At 31.7% G+C, this 23,597-nt stretch overlaps 3 protein-coding genes across 3 annotated transcripts; 2 read left to right on the forward strand and 1 right to left on the reverse strand.

Moving 5' to 3' along the window:
- The first annotated feature begins 6,343 nt into the window (after positions 1–6,343).
- On the forward strand, positions 6,344–10,116 carry LOC105800452 (nuclear intron maturase 4, mitochondrial). The gene is made up of 2 exons (XM_012631605.2): positions 6,344–6,568; positions 6,855–10,116. Exons 1-2 carry the CDS (start codon positions 6,469–6,471, stop codon positions 9,167–9,169), a joined length of 2,415 nt encoding a protein of 804 aa, XP_012487059.1. The 5' UTR covers positions 6,344–6,468; the 3' UTR covers positions 9,170–10,116.
- A 695-nt stretch (positions 10,117–10,811) lies between these two features.
- Positions 10,812–15,647, forward strand: LOC105800451 (disease resistance protein UNI). Its single transcript, XM_012631604.2, has 2 exons — positions 10,812–11,048; positions 11,793–15,647. Exon 2 carries the CDS (start codon positions 11,794–11,796, stop codon positions 14,800–14,802), a length of 3,009 nt encoding a protein of 1,002 aa, XP_012487058.1. The 5' UTR covers positions 10,812–11,048; position 11,793; the 3' UTR covers positions 14,803–15,647.
- Positions 15,648–16,910: 1,263 nt separating this feature from the next.
- Positions 16,911–19,305, reverse strand: LOC105800454 (40S ribosomal protein S4). The gene is made up of 5 exons (XM_012631608.2): positions 19,170–19,305; positions 18,490–18,567; positions 18,218–18,398; positions 17,808–17,905; positions 16,911–17,669 (listed from the first exon to the last, which is right to left on the reverse strand). Exons 1-5 carry the CDS (start codon positions 19,170–19,172, stop codon positions 17,241–17,243), a joined length of 789 nt encoding a protein of 262 aa, XP_012487062.1. The 5' UTR covers positions 19,173–19,305; the 3' UTR covers positions 16,911–17,240.
- Positions 19,306–23,597: the final 4,292 nt, after the last annotated feature.

Here is a 23,597-nt window from a genome sequence, read left to right on the forward strand (position 1 = left end):
TAACATTAATTCAAGAAAGGATTAAATCGCAAAAGTGAGAAAAGTTTTGTTACCCAAGAGTAAATACTCAAAAGTTGAGGGGTTAAAGTGTAAATATGAAAAAGTTGAAGGACCAATGGTGTAAACATTTTAAGGGTGGAATGATCTAGAAACTAAGAAAAATGGATGGATTAGGACCAAATTGAAAAAGGTGAAGAAGTTTGAGGGACTAAATCATAATTTTACCAAATTAAGTGATGACTCAAGGATGAAATTTTAAAAGATCAAAAAGGGCAAAATGGTCAATTAGAAGAGAGAGAAATCTAGAAGATAATGATGATGTTGGAGATATTTTAGATTAATAAATAAATAAATATTAGTTTATTAATATTTTAATTTGATTTTTTTTAAATGATATTATTTTATTATTATTAATTTATTTAGTATATATATATATGGAAAGAAGGATGAAAAGCAACCATCCCCACCATTTTTGCATGCATTAACGTGAGAAGAAGAGGGAAAGAAAGAAAGTTTTGCTTTCTTTACAATTTGGTCCTTTCACCAAAAATCCACCATTTTCACTTAGAAATCAAAGAAATTTTCATAGCCACCAAGAGAGAAAATTGACAAGGAGACTATGGGAAGCTAGAATATCAAGTTAGATTCAAGAAATAGAGGCTGGAGGAGAGAGAAAATCAAGTTAAAGATTGAAGTCAATTGAGCAAGGTAAGAACATCATGATTTCAATATATTTTTGAGTTTGATATTATTGAAAAAGTATGAGATTGATGTTAATGTAGGGTTTTATTATATAAGGTTATATGTTCTTGATATGTTAGTGAAGAGAAAATAAGAGAAAGTGTTGAGAAATAGTGTAGAGAAGGAAAGTAAGAGTGTTATAGACTTTGTAATCAATATTTTGCACTAAAACAGTTTTGGACAGCAGCAGTAGGTTAACTTTGAAAAATCACCATAAATTGTGAAAATCTAATTAGAGGATGAATAAAATATGAAATTAAATATTATTGAGTCTAGTTTCTCATAGAAGAAACAGTGTAAGAAATGGAATTGTAAATCATGAGATATATTAAATTTTGTAAGATAATGTTAGAATGATTTCAGGTTCCCCTGTTCTGACTTTGGAAAATTGTTAAAATTGTACAGAAATAATTATGAGTTATAATTTATATACTTAGAATATTTAATGAGTCTATTTTCAAAGGAAACAAACGGAAACATCATCCGAATTTTGTACAATGAGATAATTAATTTTTAGTGAAAAGAGGTCAGAACTGTCCAACAGTGAAACAGGGAAAACTTTAAAGAATAAACTGTACTATTTGGCTAAACCAAAAATTCTGAAATTTTTATGGTAAGAATATATGTGAATCTAGTTTTGGGAAAAATTTACGAATCTTAATTTGAAGCTCTGTATCTCCAGATAAAAATAATTTAGTGACTCTGACCCAGACGGACAGCTTGAATTTTACATACAAGAAAATAGTGAAAGTATGAATAATGTTGTTTAAATGTGTTACACACATTAAGGATGAGGAATGGAGAGGAGGTGGAGGAAAATTGGGAAATATATGAATGACTTGTGTATAATTGGTCATATGCTTAATTATAATTGATAAACGATGAAATAGAAATGATGCATATATTTGTGCAGTATTGGTTATGGTTTAAGCTCATGTGGGAAAATAAAGTTTATAGTACGTGTGTATTGTATTTTTGGTATATGATTTGGCATGAAGTAATGTCGTGAATGGGTATTGAATTAACACATGTTGGAAAGTTTGATATATGAATAAATATTGTGATCATGAAAGTGGTGGTAAGGTTTAAATTATGAAATCTTTAGTGAAATGGTTTATTATGTGATTATTTCCAAAAAGAATTATGTTTCAATGTACTAGTTTGCGACTATGGTTTGAATGATATGTTTATATCTTGTGTGATGTGCATAGGAAACGAGTGTGGAAAGGTAATGAAATAGTAAGTTCATATGGCTGAAAGTTAATGATTAAATGTTAATTTCATGAATTATATAATGTATGATGAGATATATTTATTGTTGAAATGAGAATAAAATAAAAATGTGAAAACCAAATAAATGATCAAATTGAGCGGAACGCCGGATTTGAGTACTTCTGATCAGTGACAAAGTGATAAGTGGTAGCTTTAGCTACACTTATCTAATCAAGTGACAAAGTGATAAGTGGTAGCCTTAGCTACACTTATCTGATCAGGGACAAGTGATAAATGATCATACGTAAAACCATAGTTATACTATGGCAAAGTGAAAGTGAAGTACTCAATTTTCCGTAACCGTTCCCTAATTTGATTAAGGATGGTAAGTGACAAATGGGCCTAAAAGAATTAAAGTAAATAGTTAAGTGGTAGTGTATTTATACCAGGATGATGTTGTTATTTTAAAATGACATTTTCATTGCAAAATTGAGAATTTCATAAATGTGTTATTGAATGGTATAATCGATAAACGTTGAGTTAAATGGTAAGTATGTATTAGTGTTGAACTTAATGTCATTAAGTTGTACGTGAATTAAATGGAAATTGCTAGTGATATGATTTAAATTGTGAGCATGAGAAATTGCGAATTGAATGAAATGAAAATGAAGCATTGAATTGCATGAGTATGTATCGGGTCTTGTAGGCCCTAATTATTATGATTATAATATTTTAAGGATATATTGTGAAAAGTTATAGAAGTATGTTAATTATTTTGAAAGTTTTAATTTAGATGAAATTTTATAACTCGGTTAAATACGTTTACAAGTGTATGTGTTTTAGTAATACCTCGTACCCTATTTCGGTGTTGGATACAGGTAAGGGGTGTTACACTTGAAAAATATAATAAAATGACATTTCACCCCACATAGAAAGAAAAAAAAATAAAAGAAGAAAAAGAAGTTGGTTTTCAAATAAAGTTGAAATTCCCAGTAATGCATTGCGTAGTACAATGAGAGATGAGTTTCCTTTCCCAATTTGGACTCAAATTGTAATTCCAACTAACCATGCCATTACGATGACCACGTATCCCGTCTACCAACATTGATCACGTTCAACGATTCTTTCAACACTTTTTTTTTTATAATATAATCATTTGTATTATACAATAATATTTTATATATTGTCGGTTGAGTTTTTAAATTTTAAGATATAATAAAATATTAAAAAAAATAAGGCACGTGACAATTTTTAAAATTAGTTTTGAAATAAAAATATATTATCAGTATACCAAATATTAACTATTTATTATATACATATTTTTGTATAATATCTAGATGACATTATTTTAAACTCGAGCATTTTATTTTTCTTCTTCAATATTTTAATTCTAAAAAATTTGATATAATTATTATTAATACATTCTGAAGTTATTTTCAATCATATATTAATAAAAAATTTATTATTATTAAAAATTTTATCACATGTATATATGTGTGTAAATTGCGTATTTAAAACATAAAAGTCTATTTAAATAATATTACTTATTGTAAATACAAAAAATATTTTTTATAATTTCTCCAATTAAGTTGGTGCTTGGTTGACTCATAACACCAATACAATCATAGGTTTAAATAATAGTACGTATATATATACAATTGATGGAGGTAATAATGTATACATAATAAAATTAACATATATAAATAACATTATATTAAAGCGTTGGTTTAATGCTAAATTTAAGGTTTTATTAATTCAATTGGTATAGGTTCAAATATCATCATATACATATCTTTTATTAATTTTAAATAATAAAATTAAAATATTCTCAAATAATATAATTTATTTTAAATATGAAAATAATATTTTCATAATTTTTTTAATTGAGTTAGTATTTAATTAAGTAATATTAACTCAATTAAGAGTTTGAATAGTAGTATAGATTAAATATAAATTTAATTCGAGTGGTTTTCAATTTTCATTTTTTCCATTGCCACATTAGATAAATTTAACGGAAATTTGTGAGAAATTGACAAGAGATAATGGCAAGAAATATACTTATATTTTAACAAAATTATTAATGCAGTGTAGTGTTTGTACTTTTAATTTGTCATTTTGATACTTATACTTTGTTTCCGTTATCCATTCTAGTACTTGATTGTAACGTTGTCAGTTTCTTTACTGACGCGGCATGTCACTCAACAAGGGCCACCATGTGATGTGGCTGGTTGCAGAACTTTGACGAACTAAGGGTGGGTTTGGATGGGCGATTAGGTGCGGTGCGGTGCGGTGCATTTAGTTTACTTTTTGTCTCACGCTACAGTATCGCTACAGTATCTAATCTCACCGCCACTGCTGTTTTTACACTAACCGTAGGTAAACACACCGCCCATCCAAACTCACCCTAAATGAGTCCCTTATGAGTAATTTTTTTTTCTTTTTTTTTCAGAAAAGCAAAATGTTTAAACACTTTTATACCATTATAAAATTTATAAAAATTTAAAATATAAAGTTTTTATAAATTCATTCAAAAGTATAAAAATTTAAACGAGTGTTTAGACATTTTGAGAGATTGGAGTTAGAGAAGTTCAAATGTTGAAAGTGTTTTTGTGGCTTTTGAAAAAAATTTCGGGAAACCTAATCAAAGCATTCAAAAGAGGGAATGAAGAGCAACAATTAGGTGCCATTTCCGAGCCAGAAAAATGACCAATCATGGTGGTGTGGGCTAGGTGCTGGCTAGGGTTGAGGGAGGAAGAAGAAGGAGAAAAAAAGAAAATGAGGAGAAATTGGGGGAAAGAAAAGAAAAGAAAAGAAATCAAAAGAATCCGCGTTGAAAATAAAAAGGAAAATATATTATTTTTATTCATGTTTTTTAGTTTAGAAAAGGAAGAGGAAATGGAAAAATTTCATGCAAGCCCCCCCTTTTTTTTTTTACCCTTAATCATTCACCACTCTAATCGAGCTCACTTTGCCATGTCACTCATCCGATGGTCCATATGTCAGTTTCTAACCATTTTTTTAGTACCAAATAATAGACAGAAAAAAAAAAGTTCATAATAATAGAGTCACCTGCCGTTAATTAATGCCTTTAAAAATTTTAAAAATTAAATAAATAAGATACATGATGATTTGTTAACCTTATAGAAACTAAATAATTCATCCTTAGTGTATCAAATAATAATTTTTATTATAATATTAAAGTGAAAATTTATTAGTAAAAAAGGTGGGAGTGAAAAATAATTGAGAGCAATGTGAGTAGCAATGAGTATAACCAACATCCATGGGGTGAATGCTTTAACATCCATGGAAGAACGAGATCGAGAGTTAACCTCATTTCACTTTTTTTTTTTTATTCATCATACATAAATATCTTGTATTAAAATGGTCCTAATTTGGCCATCAACTTTTATTCTATTTTCTAAATTGCTTTTTTTAACAAATTTGATAAAATTACGATTAAAAAGTTAATAGGATGATATGAAATTTTATATGTAGAATATTTAAAATTAAAAATATATCTTAATTTAAATAAAATAAATGTAATTATCATCAAACAAACGTATGCATTCATTTTGAAACATTTTTTAGATAATTACGCTTATTTTCTTTTAACTTCATGAATTATTTATTTTTAATAATAGTTATTTTTAACTTCATGAATTATTTATTTTATTATTTTCCACATGTAATTATTTTTAACTTAAAAATTAAAAATTAATAGTTATTTTTAACTTCATGAATTATTTATTTTATTATTTTCCACATGTAATTATTTTATTGGATTATCTAAGTAATAAATTATATCTCATTAAAATATTCCACATACGAAATTCCACATCATTCCGTTAACTTTTGTAATGGTACGTTCATGAAATCTGTTAACAAAAGTAATTTGAAAAAAGAATAAAAGTTTATGATAAAAAGACTCAAAAATACAATTAGGACCATTTTGACAAAACATGTAAACATTAGTGGCCAAATTTATCATTAAGCCAAATATTATTGAATAAGATATTATTAGTAACATTTAAAATTATATATAATAGATGTTGAAAAACTTATATATATAATAGTTGTTCAAAAACTTATATATAATAAATGAATATTATATATAAAGAATATCTTTTATATTTTAGTATAAAATATATATATATATATTTCTTTAAAGATTAGTTTTCTACAAATAACGTTTAACACAAACAAAATTAGGGTACATTACCGGTATTACTAAATAATAATCCTCGTTTTAATCATAAAATTCATTTCTAACCATTATCAAATTTAGATTATTTTGATCCATGAAATTAGACAAGAGTCCAAGAATTTGGGCCTAGTATTTGGGTCAAAATATAAAATACTGTTCAATCTTCTTCTTCTTCTTCCCAGCCAGGAGGTCTTTTCCACACTTTCGATTATGTTTTAGACCCATAGTCCGTGTCGTGCACAGACTCGGTGTCTCGTCCGCACCGGCACGCCGGCCATGAACAACTATTCCTTGTAAAAAAGGTCATAGTAATGCTGTTTCGGGGTTTGTTTACTGTTTCCATAGGGAAGTTGAAGGGATTTTCCCTTTCTCAACCAATGAACTTAACACCAACTTTTTTCAGAGATGAAGGTATGCTTTTTTACAGCTTTGCGTTTGAATTTTATTTAGTGTTTGATATCTCTACTGTAATTAGTTCTTGTCTAGCATTTGAGATTAATGCTTCGTTTGTAGCTTTGAATTTCATTGAGTAATAGATAGGTCAAAAACCATTGACGGGGTTTTATGGATTGTATGTTTTTCTTACTATAATCTCATACATGTTTCCTATGATGTAATAAATTGGTATATTTTTCTAAAAGGATGATTGGGTTTTCTGTTTGTTTGGTTAAATTCTAATAGTTAAACATTTTAATAGGAAAACCAGTTGAAAAGCTTCAAGCTTTGATTTGTTATTCTAGTTTTTCAACCAATGGTGACTTAAAGAAAGGCTATGAGAAGATGATGTTGGCAAAGGACTTGGCATGTCTTGTTGAGGAATCATCTCATAAAGATGAGAGGAAAGTTAAGAGCAGGATGGAGCTTAAGAGGTCGATTGAGCTTCGCGTAAAGAAGAGAGTAAAGGAGCAATTCATTGATGGGAAGTTTCGTAACTTAATGGTCAATGTGATTGCCGTTCCAATTACGCTTCAAGATGCTTATAATTGCATTAAGCTCAACTCAAATGTCGACATATCGGTGAAGGATGATTCTATATGTTTTAATTCCCTTGCAAAAGAGCTCCTTGATGGGAGTTTTGACGTTGGAGAAGATACTGTCTCATTCTCGACAAGAGGTGTTGCCAAAGAAGTCCTTATCCTTCCAAATCCTAAGATGATAATTGTTCAAGAAGCTATCAGAATGGTTTTGGAAGTTGTTTACAGGCCCCATTTTTCTAAAATTTCACATGGTTGTCGAACTGGGAGGGGTCACCTGACTGCATTGAGATACATCAAGAAACAGGTTTCTAGTCCAAGTTGGTGGTTCCCATTAATTTTAAACAAAAAGGTTGATGCTAATATCATCGCGAAGCTCATTTCGAAATTGGAGGAGAAGATAGAAGACGACCAGTTATATGTTATTATCCGAAGCATGTTTGATGCACAAGTCCTCAATTTTGAGTTTGGTGGTTTCCCAAAAGGCCATGGCCTTCCACAGGAGGGCGTATTATCCCCGATATTAATGAACGTGTATCTTGACTTCTTCGATCAAGAATTTTATAGATTATCCATGAGATATGAGGCCCTTCATCAAGGAGATGATAAGGATGAAGATAAGTCACATTCCAAGCTACGGAACTGGTTTAGGAGACAGTTAAAGGAAAATGATCTTAAATGCACAACTAATGACAATTCGGGCCCAAGAATTTATTGTTGTCGTTTTATGGATGAGATATTTTTTGTAGTTTCTGGTTCCAAAGATATTGCTCTTAGTTTCAAGTCTGAGATTGTAGATTTTTTAAAGAATTCTTTGCGCTTGGATGTTGATGATGAACAAACCGGAGTTCTACCTTGTGATGGGTCTAACGGTAGTCGCTTTTTAGGAGCTTTGGTTAAAAGACGTGTTCAAGAAGGTCCAGCTACAAGTGCTGTGCACAAGTTAAAGGAAAAAGTACGGCTATTTGCTTCTCAAAAACAAGATGCTTGGAATGTCGGGTGTGTTAGAATCGGGAAGAAATGGTTGGCTCATGGTTTAAAGAAGGTTAAGGAGTCAGAAATTAAGCATTTAGCAGATAGTGGCTCTACTTTGAGTAAAGTTTCTTGTTTCCGTAAAGCTGGGATGGAGACTGATCATTGGTACAAGGTCTTAATGAAAGTATGGTTGCAAGACATTAAAGCCAAAGCAGCAGAGAACGAGGAATCTATCTTGTCTAAGTATGTTGCTGAACCGGCCCTTCCTCATGAACTAAAGGAATCTTATTATGAATTTATGAAGTGTGCAGATGAATATGTTTCTTCCGAAACAGCTACTACACTTGCTCTTTTACCAAATTCAAGCTCAAACTCTGGATCTGTCACGATCACTGAGATTCTTGCTCCAACTGATGCCATAAAGAAGCGACTGTTCCGATATGGATTGACCACCTCTGAAGGATATCCTCGTGCAGCTTCACTGCTCGTTTTACAAGACAGCATCCAAATAATTGACTGGTTTTCGGGAATTGTCCGTCGATGGCTTCAGTGGTATCAAGATTATGACAACTTCAACGAGGTCAAGCTTTTAATTTCTAGTTTACTGCGGAAATCCTGTGTTCGTACTCTAGCAACAAAATATAGGATTCATGAAAGTGAAATAGAGAAACAATTTGATTCGGAACTATGCCGAATCCCCTCGATAGAAGAGGTGGAGCAAGAGCTGACATATGAAACATCATATTCTCACCCATTTGATAATGACGAAGCATTGATGTATGGAATTTCATATAGTGGTTTGTGTCTGCTATCACTGGCAAGAATGGTGAGCCAGTCAAGGCCTTGCAATTGTTTTGTTTTGGGTTGCTCAGTGGCAGCACCGAGTGTTTATACTCTCCATGTTATGGAGAGACAGAAATTTCCGGGTTGGAAGACAGGATTCACAAGTTGTATCCATCCAAGCTTGAATAAAAGGCGAATCGGATTGTGCAAGAAACATTTAAAGGACTTATATCTTGGTCATATATCACTTCAGTCTATTGATTTTGGGGCATGGAAGTGATGCTGTCAACAAAGCCAAAAAATATCATTTAAACAGTAGACTCTTGAGAAGAATGGAGAAACCAAACGAATTGCCAAACCGGTTTGTGTAGGTGGTTTGCTGCCTATATTCGGTATTAATAGTAAAACACCTCACAAGGAAAAATGAGCTCGGGAAATGATGTACCAATGGCAAAGAGTGGGAAGAATATTACGGGTCATTTGAACTCATCTATGATGATCTTCCTGCGAAGTAAGTGTTGTTTTCCTTTACCTAAAGAAACTACTTGAGATCATATTATTGATGAACACATGACATAGCACATATGTAAAGTCCGATACCGTCGTTACTTCATGAAATAGCATGGAAGGTAGGAATCGGCGGTCATCATCCGTGTCTCCAGACTGGGAAGCCTCAAAGGGGTCTTCATAGAGAACTGCAGTTGGTTATTACAGCTTCCTCATCGGACAGGGGATCTCTAGAGTCTTGAAAGTTGAGAAATCTTTAATGTTACAGTTTTGTTCGCAGAAGTTGCCAACCAAAATCATGGCAACTGCATTCAGAACAGAAGTCTTGAATCCCGAGGGGATTCTAGCAACCCGTGTCAATCCCAAGCCCCCCGCTAGCCTCCCCTAGATCTGTCCCGGCCAGCCCCTTGCAAGTCTCCCTTTTGGTCCGCCCCTGCTTATATACCATGACATGGTTGTATGATCTGGATTCATTTGGAAGATGGGAGGGAGTGGAATACTGCATTTCTTTTTTCTTTTTCTTGGTCAATTCAGAATATCCGTTGAAATTGCCATGAAAGTGAGCTGCGGGACAAAACCTGTGGATTTGACATTATACTAAAAATTCATGTGACATATACAATTCAATTTGATGCTATAAATTACATGGAAACATGTAAGATTATTTTATGAGAATTGAATATAATGTTTTTCAAGATATTTTAAAGCAACCGGAATTAACATTCCTCTCAGCTATGTTATTTTAATTTGAAGTTGAATGTGAAATATGGATACGCTCATATTTTAATTTTTTTATAAACTTAATTAACTATATGGTTAAAATATAAACAAGTGTAATATATAAGTAAAGAGAGAATGTTTTACTTATGTAATAGAGTTCTTTTATCCCTTGAACCAATCCCTTAAATTTTTTAAAGGGATGCATTGCTAATTCTATTAGTGTAAATCTTTTAGTATAAATTAGTAATTAAACTTTAAACCTTAAAAATTACAAAATAGTCAATGAACCACTTATAAATTTTCATTTAAGATATTGGACTTTTAAAATTGTTGTTGTATGACAGTTTAATTTTTTTCATGAAACAATTTTGTCACAGATCTGTAAACTAAAATTTAAATAGTTTTTTTTCCAATCTTTGATACTGTCAAATTGATTTGAATCTAAAGAAAAATGTATGTTCTTCAACTTGTCGATGGGTTATACTCCATTTATCAATCGTCGCTTAGAGTTTACTAATTGGATTTAAAAAAAAATTTTAATAACTAAATAACTTAAATAAAAATTTTCAAATATTTTAATAATCATTTTATAACTTTTTAAATTTAAGTAATATTGATCGAAAAGTTCAAACTTTTCGAAAAAGTATATTTTCCAAATAAAGTGCGGTCGGAACAAGGCCGAAGGATGAGTGGGTCCTTATGCTCTCTATCATTTGGTCTGGCTGGCACATTGACTTGCTTCCTTTAAATCCCTTTGTAAGGTTATTGAGCTTGACACAACTGGCTGGTCTGGTCTGCCTCAGCTCAAGCTCAAGCTCTAGCTCCAGCTCAAGTCAGGTCAACTTCTAGGAAGACAGACACTAAATCTCAAACCCCAACCCAGTTTTCAGACAGAACACAAAACTGAAGTAAGCAAGATCAAGTGTTTCCAGGTATGCCCACTTTCTTCTCTCTTTTTTTTTCTTGTCTGAATATGAACTGTGTTGAGTTTGCTGCAAAATGAGCTACAATGTCATATCTTGTTATTGCTTGTAACTAGTAGCTTGGATCTTCACAATTTTGACTTCAATTAAGTGTCTTCTTTCATGTGTATAGCTCTTGTGTTTCTTGGAATCCACGACCTTTTTGGGGTATTCTTTGAATAAGACTTTCTTGAAAGTTGAAAAGTTTCAAAAAAAAAAAAGGGTAAATTGCATGTAATTTGTTCATCTTTGGGAAGTTTTACAGATTTTTGTAAAGATTTTGTTACTTCTAAGTTTCTGTTGAAAGTTGGATAAGGTTATCCATTTCAATTTGCTCTTGGTTATTGGATGATAGGAAAGGTTGATTTTGGTAGGGTTGACTCAATTTTAGTTCTAACAAGAGTGACCATAAATGTTGGGAAATAATGCAAAATTTAGCTCTTGAAAGGAACAAAGAATAATGTACTAATTTATAAACCACCAGCGTTGGAGCCTCAAAACTCGATGAGATCAAGTCTTTTATGTGCTAGATGTAATGCCAATGAGATCCATCTCTGTGATTTTGCAGTGATATGCAATTGCAACTACCAATTCGTTTGGTCTTACAATTAAGAAAATATGATATATATATATATATATATGTGTACATATATATTTGTTACTGCTTCATAACAAGACATGGTTTCAGCTATACTGATTTACTTGCATTGGCAGCATGGAAGCAGTGGCGGTGCAAGCTGGTGGACAAGCTGTTGGTTCACTGATTACACCAGCAGTTGAAGGTGGAAAGGGTATTTTCAACTGTTTGCGGCGCAAATATGCCTATGTGAAGAATATACGAGAGAATTTTGCCAAGCTTGAGAAGGAGGAACTATATTTGTCTAATGAGGATGCGGATGTTAAAACAAAGTTGGAGAGAAACAAATTAACAGAAGAAAAGACCAACAGATGTGAAACCTGGCTCAATGAGGTCGAAAATATGAAACAGGAGATTAAAAAACTTAAGGTTGACTACAAAAACACCAGACCGTATTTTTGCGGACTATGTCCATTTCCGAGTTTGCTAAAGCTTGGCAAGCGTATTGTGAAGAAGACAACAGAGGTAGTTGAGCTGAGGAATCAAAGAGGTCAAATAACTATAATGCATGAGAAGCCACCGGCACCACCGGTTCCCGTTATAGAGAAGCATGCTCGGAAAAAAAGTGATGTGCCATCATTTGATTCGCATGTAGAAACACTGGCAGAGTGGTTAGAGGATGAGAACTTGAAAAGAATCTGCATATGGGGACCTCCGGGTGTAGGGAAGACCAAGATAATGGGAATGTTGCATGACAGGGTTGGTAAATCTGGTAAATTTGACATCATCTTTTGGGTGAATGTAACAGCCAAAGGGAGAATAAGAGACATACAGGATGAAATATGGAAGCGTTTAGATATGAAAGAAAACGGCAACTATGTTGCTCAACAAAGAGCAAACATGATATCCGAAAAGCTAAAGGACAAGAGCTATGTATTGTTTCTTGATCTCGATGACATTGTCTCAGAGATTGATCTTAGAGAAGTTGGAATTCATGATGAAAACGAGCATGGAAAAGTGGTGTTTGCCTGCAGATACAAGAACAACAATATCTGTGGAGGCACGGATGAAGAGATGAACGTGCAGGGATTATCGGACAAGGATGCTGAAAGCTTTTTTTGGAAAATGGTTGGTTCTGATCTTAACAGTAATCCCGATATCAAGCCAGTTGCGAAACTCATCATCAAAGAATGTGGTGGCATGCCGCTCTTGATCAAGTTAATTGGCAATAGATTGGCAAACGTAGATGACCCTGCAATATGGCGAGATTTGTTGTCCCAATTAAGGTCACCGACTATGGAACCGCAAGAACCACTGGAAGAAGTTTACAAGGCTTTTAAACTTGTCTATGAAAAACTATCAGAAGATATGAAGCCTTGTTTGCTGTATTGGGCAGTGTTTCCTGCAGGTTACGAAATTTTTCGAGACCATATAATTGATTGTTGGAGAGCCGAACAGTTCTTTTCAAGCCACAGAAAATTTCCTAGGACACGTGACAGGGGGCATGCAATATTAGATGAATTTGTGAGGAAGTCTTTACTAGAAAAGGGAAGAAAATGGGGGCATTTCAAGATGTACGAGTATTTTCAACGGGTGGCATTAAGGATAGCAAATCTTGAAAAGAACTTAAATTTTTTCGTCACCGAGGATGAAAACATTATAGACGAAGAGTGGGAACGTGCAAGGAGAGTGTCACTTATTCGGGTTCGCCTATCTACTCTACCAAAAAGACCCCAATGTTGTGGGATCTTGACATTGTTACTGCAGGAGAGTAGCTTGACCGAATTTCCAAGGGAATTCTTCGGCTATATGGATGGCCTTCAAGTTCTGAACTTGCATGAAATACGAATCACTTCACTTCCACCATCGATATGCAGCTTAAGAAATCTGAAAGGGCTGTTTATAAACAACTGTAGTCAATTAGTACAGCTTCCTTCTCAGATCGGGGATCTCCAGCATCTCGAAATCCTTGATATACGTCAGACCAGTCTCTATAGTTTGCCCGTTGAGATTGGAGAGTTGTTGAATCTAAAATGTTTGAGAGTTTCATTCACAGAAGATGTTGGCAACTACAACCCTGTCGAAGCAGCGAAGCCAATGATTCCTTCTAAAGTGATTGGAAGGCTTTCTAATTTAGAAGAACTAAGCATTGATGTGAGCCATAGTAGCAGCAGATATCAAAATGCTGCCGAAATTATCAGTGAAATTTCTGAGTTGGCAAAGTTAACCACGCTTTGTTTCTTCTTCCCCGAGATGGCATCTTTCAACTCTTTCATCCAGAATAGCAAATCATGGAAAGGATGCAATACACTTTCAGCAGGCAGTAGCTTCAGATCATTCAACATCGTTGTTGGTTGCCGGAGAAACAATCGTGCTTCTGAATTTAGAGTCTTCGAATGTTCAGCCGAGAAGCATCTGAGGTTTTATGCGGGAAATGAATTTCCAAATGCGATTTTAGAGGTACTAAAGCAAGCCAAAGCGCTCGAACTGATCGGTCACCAAACTGCTACCAGTTTATCAGGCTTCAGAGCTGATAACTTGCAAGGAGTGGAAGCATGTATTGTCGAGGAATGTAACCAGATGGAGAACATCATAGATAGAGACCAAACAAGTATTGCATTTCAAGAAAATGACAGCATAGGTGTTGAATTCGAACGCTTGAAAAGCCTATACATTTGCAATCTTCCGAAACTAAAACGTATCTGGCGGGGCTCGATTGAATCTAAAAGCCTCTGTGGCCTTACAACGCTCTCGTTAAAAGGATGCAACAACATAGGTAAGCTTTTTTCAGAGGGAATGATCATACAACTCTCTCAGCTAGAAAAGCTGGAGGTGAAGGACTGCCGCCTCTTGACGGAGATTATCGAAGATGGAAGTATGGTCGAATCGCACTCCTTTCCCAAGTTGAAGTATTTGCAGCTCCATGACTTGCCGGAATTATGCTCCATTTCTCATATCTCCTTGGAATGCCCTTCCTTGGAGACAGTATTGATCAAGCCGTGCATGAAGCTAAGAAATTTACCACACACAATTAAAAATGCATCAAAACTAAAAACGATTCACTGCACAGAAGAATGGTGGAATCAACAGGATTGGCCAAATGACACTAATAAAGATGATTTCAAAAACTTCCTGAGTTTCATATGATAAGAGGAGCCTCAACTAGGGACAAGACATCCCAAGCAAAAGGCATTATTGAAGAGACGGTTGAAGATTTAGTGAGAATCAAGAGAGATATAAGCCCGGACCTGACCATATGCAGCTCTCAAGTATTCTTAGCTGAGTTGGCTCATGTGATAGCCGAGACCCAGTGGGAATTGGTCATTGTTACATTTTTTGTCCTTGAACTTCTTCTCCAAAGATTTTTCATATGTATGGAGATTCACCCAGCCTTCAACCAATGAGGTAAACTCTCTCCTCATAATCACACTCCTACCTCTCGATGGTTTCTCGTTTTTTTTCCATTTGGTATTGGGTGTGATTAGAATAGGACTACCCCCTTCGTTTTGCATGTTTTCCCTTCCTTTGTCTCAGCCAGTTACTATGTTGCGCTTTATCGAGTTGAAGAAACATTGTGTGCAGCCTGCCAGAGTGGCATTGTCTCCAACAGCGAGACATTGAATCCTTTTTAAGTTAAAGTCCTATAACACGAAAATATGTGGTTAGCTAAGTTCGTGTTGAATTTTCTCAATGACTGTTCGTTTGTTTTTGAGTGAATGCTAGGTTTTCTGTTAGTTCATTGTAATCACTTCGTGTGCATTAATGGCTGTATTTCAGAATTCTTTGGTTTTAAATTTCTTGATTCATTCTTTGCATGTTTGGATGTGAGTATGAAAATGTGATCGTCCAAAGACCCACCACCAGACGGTCTGCTTCCGGGAGCTGATACAAAGGTTCCATTTTCTGAAGCAGATGCAGACTTGGCGGATTGGGTCTGAAAGTTGAGAACCCTTGGGTTTTGATTATTATTTGGGAAGGATTTGAATTTGCTATCTCTATCGGGTGTATATAGTTGGTTATTTTATTCTGTTTTTCGATGTTCATTAGAGACTCAATTCAAAATCAACACTAAATGATTGGACCAATTGTTTAGAAAGTTACAAAAATGAAACAAGAGGTTGATGCCTGTAGAGTCCTACGTTTAAAAGATGTTCAGGGAAATTTCACTACTTTTTCAAGTAGAATTACTTGAAAAAGGAATCTATAAAAAAAAAAGGAGAGGCTGTTTTTACTTTTTATATGCTCTGTAAGAACATGTCTTCTTAGTTCTTACTGAATAATTCTTGATGAAATAGGGTAGTTTTTTTTTTATAAATAATCTTGATAACCAAACAAATAAAAATTATTTAATCACTCAATTTTGAACTTCTATACTTTTCTTAAATCTACAATATTAATTAATCATTCTAATTTCAAACATAAAAACTACTTGAAAATAATCAAATAAAATTTTGATAGGTTGTGGAGACCTACAAAATAAAACCTTCTTAAAAATATAAATGAATAGATATTTCTTAAGTAAAAACAAGTAAATATTGGAGGTTAGGAAATCAAAACTAAATTTAAATTGAACTTAATGAAGAAAGCAATGGAAAAAACTCTAGCCAAAAATAAAACCAATTCATAAATACGATCATCAATACAAAAATGCGCCTTTAATAAATTAGTTCTAGTTGCTAACTTGATGTCCGACAACTAATCTCTTTTACTTGTTCAGTAACTAAAGGCAATTTATTTGAAATTAATTCCAAAATTAATAACTCAAGGTCTAAGATTTAAATTATAACTTTTATATGTCTTACCGTTTTAATGATTTTTTATATTTTTAAATTTTTTAGATATTTTTCTATTTTTATTTTTTAAATTATAATTTTTTTTATAGGAAATGCAATCATCGAAGATTAAACTACAACCATTCCATGTGTAACAACACTAGTACAAATCTGTAAACTCCAATTGGCTGTGCCAACACATCAACTATTTTACTAGCCTCCTGATAAACATGAATAACTTCAACCTTCCAATTCAATCTTAGAAGCCTCTTTATGCTTCTCACCAACACACTAATATCCTGTATGGTTTCTCGCTCTTTAATCAGAGAGCTTACAAGAAAAATCTTTCAATCAAAATTAATGAAAATGATTGGGGAAAGAAACAAATTTTAACATAGGAAGCTAATGCTATATTTAATTGTTGATTTCAGTTAGCTTCTTCCAGAGTTACAAAATTCAAAACCCATTATCACATATTGGATCTAGACAAATATGTAATTTATTGAAACCATACATCGACCTGGCTTGACCTATATAGGAAATAAAAGTGAGCCAAGATGCAAAGCAGATTTTAGCAAACAAGAATTTTACTATGCTATATAATGATTTACTAAAAATGTAACAACTTCCTTCGATAAAACAAATGTAACAAACTAAACTACTGCAACTAAATTTCAAGAAGACGATTGGTCTAAAACTGCCGCTCATGAGTTGAAAAGCAGAGGATAGAACTTACAGAAGAACCAACACAAAGTACCAGCCAGCAAGCATCCAACTCATCAATTCTTTAAACAGCTCCAAATATTATCAAACTTACGCGGCGGATTGGGCTGCAAGCCTCTTCCGGGCTTCCTCAATGATCGACAACTTGATACCCTTGCCCTTAGGAAGCGAAACCCACGGCTTTGTCCCCTTACCAATTGTAAACACATTGCCAAGACGGGTTGCAAACTCGTGGCCAGCAGCATCTTGAACATGGATTGTCTCGAAGCTACCCTTATGCTTCTCTCTGTTCTTAATCACTCCAACACGTCCCCTGTTCCTTCCTCCAGTGACCATGACAACATTCCCGACATCAAACTTGATGAAATCGACAATTTTGTTGCTCTCTAAGTCAAACTTGATGGTGTCATTAGCCTTGATCAACGGATCTGGGTAGCGGATTGTTCGGCCATCATAAGTATTGAGGTATGGAATACCCTTCCGGCCAAACTGTACAGACCGAACTTTACAAAGCTTAAACTGCAGAACCAAAGATGAAAAGACCATGGCCAATCATTAGAATACCATCCACAGGATCGAAAATATGGAGAAAAACTAATCAAATATTAGACAACAGTAACAAGAAATATAACAAATTGAGGTTGTATCGATACAAACCTTCGACTCGTCACCAGTGATGGCATGAAGGCGGAATCGACCTTTTGTATCGTAGAGGAGACGGAAGTCCTCATTCGTCTTTGGAATTGACACAACATCTGGAAGTAGGAAATAAAGAATAACAACCAATACATGATTCAAAGATATTGAAGCACACAGAAAAGGTACAAAAATAAGTCATCGTGAAAGGTGAACCATTAAAAAACTCTAGAAAACTAAATTATCTGCCAAAAAATATTGCCAATTCGCCATGTACTTAAAACCTAGAATGAAAGTAACGACATCAGGCCAATTTGCAACAAAATGATTTGTGTAGAAGACATGCAAGAATCAAAGAAATGATGCTGTACTTCGTATAAGTTTATCATTTGAAAATACAAAAAACTCTCCAGAAATCAAATTCTACATACCCATGAAACCAGCTGGATAAGTCTTATCAGTTCTAACCTTCCCATCTACCATAACATGCCTCTGCATAAGAATAGCAATCACTTCTCTATATGTCAGAGCATACTTTAATCTGTTTCGCAGAATGAGAACTAGTGGCAAGCATTCCCTGGATTTGTGAGGTCCAGATGACGGCTTTGGTGCCTGCATGAACAAAGAAATTATAAGAACACAAAATAGAGGCAGTGAATTGAACTGGTAAGGATGTAAAAGGGTTTTTGAGATAATAACATACAAATGCACCGCCAAGTTTGTCGAGCATCCAATGCCTAGGAGCATTGAGCCTCTTCAAATGTTTCTTCAACCCTCTAGCCTGCAATAGACAAGGAAAAATATAGCTTTAAATAAAGCCACAATGTATAGACTTTGAAGCACAAGAACTTTCATCAGGGAGAAAATAAGTCGCCCCAGAACCAAATCGCAAAGTAGATTTCACACATTTAGAAACTAAATCCTAGATAAACTTGTAAGAAATCAGATATAGAGGAACCTCATCAATTGAAAACTAATATAAAACACAATTAAAAGTAACCATATGATCTTAACATTCACTTCAGCAACTACACTTCCTATTTCCCCATCATGTGGAACACAATGTAGATTCCACACATTCAAAAACTAAATCATTGTTAATCTTATGGTAAAGAAGATATAAAAGAACCTCCCATCACGAGAAACAATATTAAAAAAATAAAATAAAATAAAGCTGCTGTTGCCATACAAAACCAGATATTAGCTAGACAAGAAAAAAAAACACAATTTCATGAACAACCCAAGAATACCCACCAGCAAAAATCAACAATACATTCATTTTTTTAATAGAGAAATGTTGCAAAAAATGTCAAAAATAGGAAACCCGGGGATTGAAAAAGCAAAGAATGAAAACAACAGCGAAGAGGAGAGTAAAGAACTGACCATTTTGGTGGAATGAAGCTGTTTCCGCTGAAAGCCTTTACCTTTCCAGGGAAGGTGCGAATAAGAGAGAGACGAAAAAACCCTAATCTATATTCAGTGGCAATTTATGGTTTAAACTTAGCTAAATTGGGCGACCCGGATGGAGGCCCAACTCTTCTTTTATCAATAACTTTTTAATTAAATAATAATATATCATTTGGTGCTCGAATTTTCTTTTTTAAGATGGTATCAGTATTTTTATCTTATTATAGTACTTGTATTTGAGAAAAATTATACATTTTGGTACTCAAATATAACAATATTAATTTTTTTAGTATTAATTTAGATTTTAGAGTTTATTTAATGGAAGTTAATTCTTGACATTATTCAAAGTTGAGTTTTTATGATTTTGTTAATAAAATAAATTTAGTATAAGTTATGAACTTGTTTAATTTATTAAATACAATATGATGGATGTGATTTTTTGAATTTTAAGATCAATTTAATGGAAGTTAATTATAAACTTTCATCAATTTAATCTTAAAATCCAAATAAGATACTAAAATTTAACATTGTTACCTTCAAATATTAATAAATATAAGTTTTGTCGAACAAGAGTCCCATAAAGAGGAAAAAACACAAATATCTCATTAAAAAATCCAATTTGGATACTAAATAATATAATAAGTGAAAAACTATATTATTATCATTATTTCAGTATGAAAAATAAATTAATATTTAAAAAAAAAACAGCAACACGAATAAAAACATAAACATAACACAATAGAAGTGCTATAATAAATAATGCAAACTATATCAGCACAACACGTACACGAATTCCCAAGGGTTGCAAAGAGTTTATGTTTAAAAAAAATTGCAAATACAGATGGTATTTGAATTAGATCGGATCGATCAAAATGGATTAAAATATCAATCTAAAAAGTGACTTTTAACCGATTAATTTGAAATTTGATATAAATCAATTAAATTAGGCAAAAACAGTTGAAACATATTTTTAACTTTTATTATTTTTAATCATTTTAATTGGACCGGTACAAATGTTTATTTTAAACCAATGTAAGTTAAGTAAACATTACAGAATAAAGTTGTAATGCTTTTTATAAGAAAAATACTATTATTAATAGGAACTATGAACAACAATAATACAAATATATGGTATATAATACAAACGGTAAATAAATCATAAATGCCATGTTTGCAGAATAATCACAAAAAAAGATAAGGATAATTGACCGTAAATGCAACGCTGGAATAATTTAAAAATAAACTAGAGCTATAGCAATTTGGTCAAATCACTGAAATTTGCATCCTAGCCTCGCCATCATCAAATTAACCTGACAATGAATACTGATTAACTAAGAAAAAATGCCAAAAATCCCACAGACCTACCGCATCAGTGATGCATAAAATGTCGAGTCTCAAATGGTTTATTTCCTCATCATCATATCGAATCTATCGCCATCAATGTGATCTATCATGATAAATCTCTTCTAGAACAGTTCCTAATAGATCTGGTGGTATCCTTATATTGACAAATTTTACATATACGCTAGATAATGACTACAAATTAAAAGTAAAAATAAAATTACATTTGCTTTCAAAGAAAAAAATCAGGCAAAACAAAACTACAATTTTATAGATAAAACTGTGATAATATAGATTGGAAATAAAAACAAAATAAAACTACGAAAAAAATATTGAAAAACTATGACTCTCGACCGGCGACACCACCTACGAAACAAAGGTTTAGTTTGAAAAGTTAAATAACTAAAGATTTTATTAAAAAAAAAAAGACGAAATCTATGTAATATTTGATTGCCTTGAACCTAACCTTTTATTTCAATATGAAAATCTTCAAGTATTTTTTTTACTGAAACTCATTAACTATAGTTGTCTTCATATTAATGTGACAAATGGTAGTCTGTAAATTCAACCCCATAACTTTGTTTTATTTTTCTGTAATCTTTTTAATAATTAGGCACAATTCAAACGTTAATTTGTTAAAACAGTAAAATTCGATACAAAATTTAATAAACTAGGATCTGTTATGTCGATTATCAATACTCAAAATTAGATATGAAAATGTATATGAATTTATCGATATGTTGAAATCTTCAAATTGTATGGTTTTGGTCTTTCAAATTAATACATAAGTATTTTAAAGACAATGACTTTATTTTTTGAAGATTGAATGTAAAAAAGTTACACATGTGTAATTTGATAATCGTAACTCTAATATATAACTTTTCACATTAACATTATTTTCTATTTAGCCCATAATCAATTAAAAAGTAGTTATTAGATTATCTACATACGTTTAACTGCATTCTTTTAATAACTAAAGCCAATAAATCTTAATCAAGCTAAATCATTTTTAATTTGAACTAACATTTTACGATATAAATAATAATGTGTAATTATTTTTTATATATGTGATGATTTACTAATAAAAATTATTTGAAAATTAATAAGTGATTCATACTTTATAAGGAATTAAGAGATAAATCGAATATAATTTAACTCGATTCAACCATTAAAACCTTATATCTTCAAAAAAAAGTTATGAGTGCAACTTAAAATTTGCTAGGTAGAATAAAATCATATAATATTTTATATTAAGTTAAAGATTATATGTAAAAATAAAATAACAAATAATTCCATTCAACTTATAGAACTAAAATTAGAAATTTAATTGTGTTTCAACCTTGAATAAATCAATTCAAGCAATACGTGTATATATATATATTATGAAAATGAAACATAGTGCACAACTTTTGGCTTGTAATGAAAAACGAATGTGCCATGAATTTGCAAAGATGCAGTTGCAAAAGAAGAAAAAAGAAAAGCAAGTTGACCTATCGTTGACCCAATTTTTGAATTTCAACTTTGACCCAAACTTGAGATTTGGTTAAGAATTTATTGCCCCGACAGGAGTAAAATACACTATATTTAGTTATTTACCAGGTCAAAACCAATCAATATTTTTTCATAAACAAGCACATTTCAGGTCCCAGTGTGAAATAGATATATACTATTAACATTATGCTATTATTTAATTCATTTATTAAATTTATTTACGAGTAAATCGAGTACCAATTCAATTAAGAAAATTACAAAAATATTTATTCATAAAATACGTATATGGTGAGATTTGAACTCACAGCAATTGGATTGATAAAACTTTAAATTTATCACACAACAAAAGCTCCATTTTGATATATTTTTGTACATTTTATTTTAGTATGCACAATTTACTATTTTCATCAATTATACATATTAATAATGTTGTTAATTGAGTTTGTATCATAAATCAACTCGACACTAACTTACAATTGTAACAACATGATGATAAACAACTCTAGTGCATTTAGTATTGTTAGTATGATGTATTTATGTGCTAAAATTTTATTTTGCTTATAATTTAATCTAATTTTTTACTTTAATATCATATATATTTTAATGTGTTATTATAATTAATTAATTTCAAATAACACGTTTCATTATTTATTGTATGTTATTTTAAACACATATTTATATTCTATATATATAGTTTCTACGCATACACGTGTGATATGTTTTCTAGTATAGATCAAATTTTTATATTCCATGATAAACGAAAAATATATAAGCAATATTATAACATGAAAACTATAATATATATTATATTCGTGGTGAAGTTTTAAAATTTTATAAGAAGGATTAAATGAGTAATACATAATTTATTAAAATAATAAATAATTAATCAATAACTATTAAATATAGTGATAAAGTACATATTCAAATTCCAACCTTCAAAATAATAATATTAAAAGGAGCCACTATAAATCTTAAAAAGTTAATCTTTATTAATAAAACGATAATTTAAAATATAATTTGATATATACCAATAGCATTCATGATTCAAAAGAAAAACTTAATTTGTTAGGCTCTCTTTGAAATGGACATCACTTGTATCGAATTAGGACCCTACCAAAAAAAAAAAAACCCAATTTTGAATAATTTAGTTGGCCAAACCCAATCTGCTTTCTAACATAATTTATAATCACAATTGGAACATTTGAGAATCGCAACACCAAACCAAACACTGCCTTTTCCATAAATACTCTTTACATTGCAATTTCATTTTCTTGCTGAAATAAAAATATATTATTTCTTTTAAACATAATGATTTATTTCATCTTTTAACTTTATAAAAAGTTATTTTAGTCTTTCATTTAAATTTTCACTTCTTTTAGTCATTAACTTATATTCTTTTTATCAAATCACCCCATAATTGTTGAAAAAATTAATGTTTGTTAACTTTGCTAACACGGTATACACTTGGATGGTATTTTTAATTATTTTAAAATTTCAAAATATTTTATACTTTTTATACATTTTAATAATTTTATTGATTTTAAATTTTAAAAACAATTTCTATATTTTATT

This window comes from Gossypium raimondii, chromosome 9, assembly GCF_025698545.1.
Source record: "Gossypium raimondii isolate GPD5lz chromosome 9, ASM2569854v1, whole genome shotgun sequence".
NCBI lineage: Eukaryota > Viridiplantae > Streptophyta > Magnoliopsida > Malvales > Malvaceae > Gossypium > Gossypium raimondii.

What these genes read in the sequence shown, in the direction of transcription:
- LOC105800452 (XM_012631605.2), top strand. Translation starts at nt 6,469, where the DNA reads ATGCTGTTTCGGGGTTTGTTTACTGTTTCCATAGGGAAGTTGAAGGGA. An exon ending in AACTTTTTTCAGAGATGAAG is followed by an intron (nt 6,569 to 6,854) that starts GTATGCTTTTTT and finishes ACATTTTAATAG; the next exon opens with GAAAACCAGTTGAAAAGCTT.
- LOC105800451 (XM_012631604.2), top strand. Translation starts at nt 11,794, where the DNA reads ATGGAAGCAGTGGCGGTGCAAGCTGGTGGACAAGCTGTTGGTTCACTG.
- LOC105800454 (XM_012631608.2), bottom strand. An exon ending in ACAAACTTGGCGGTGCATTT is followed by an intron (nt 18,399 to 18,489) that starts GTATGTTATTAT and finishes TTGTTCATGCAG; the next exon opens with GCACCAAAGCCGTCATCTGG. An exon ending in TTATCCAGCTGGTTTCATGG is followed by an intron (nt 17,906 to 18,217) that starts GTATGTAGAATT and finishes TCCTACTTCCAG; the next exon opens with ATGTTGTGTCAATTCCAAAG.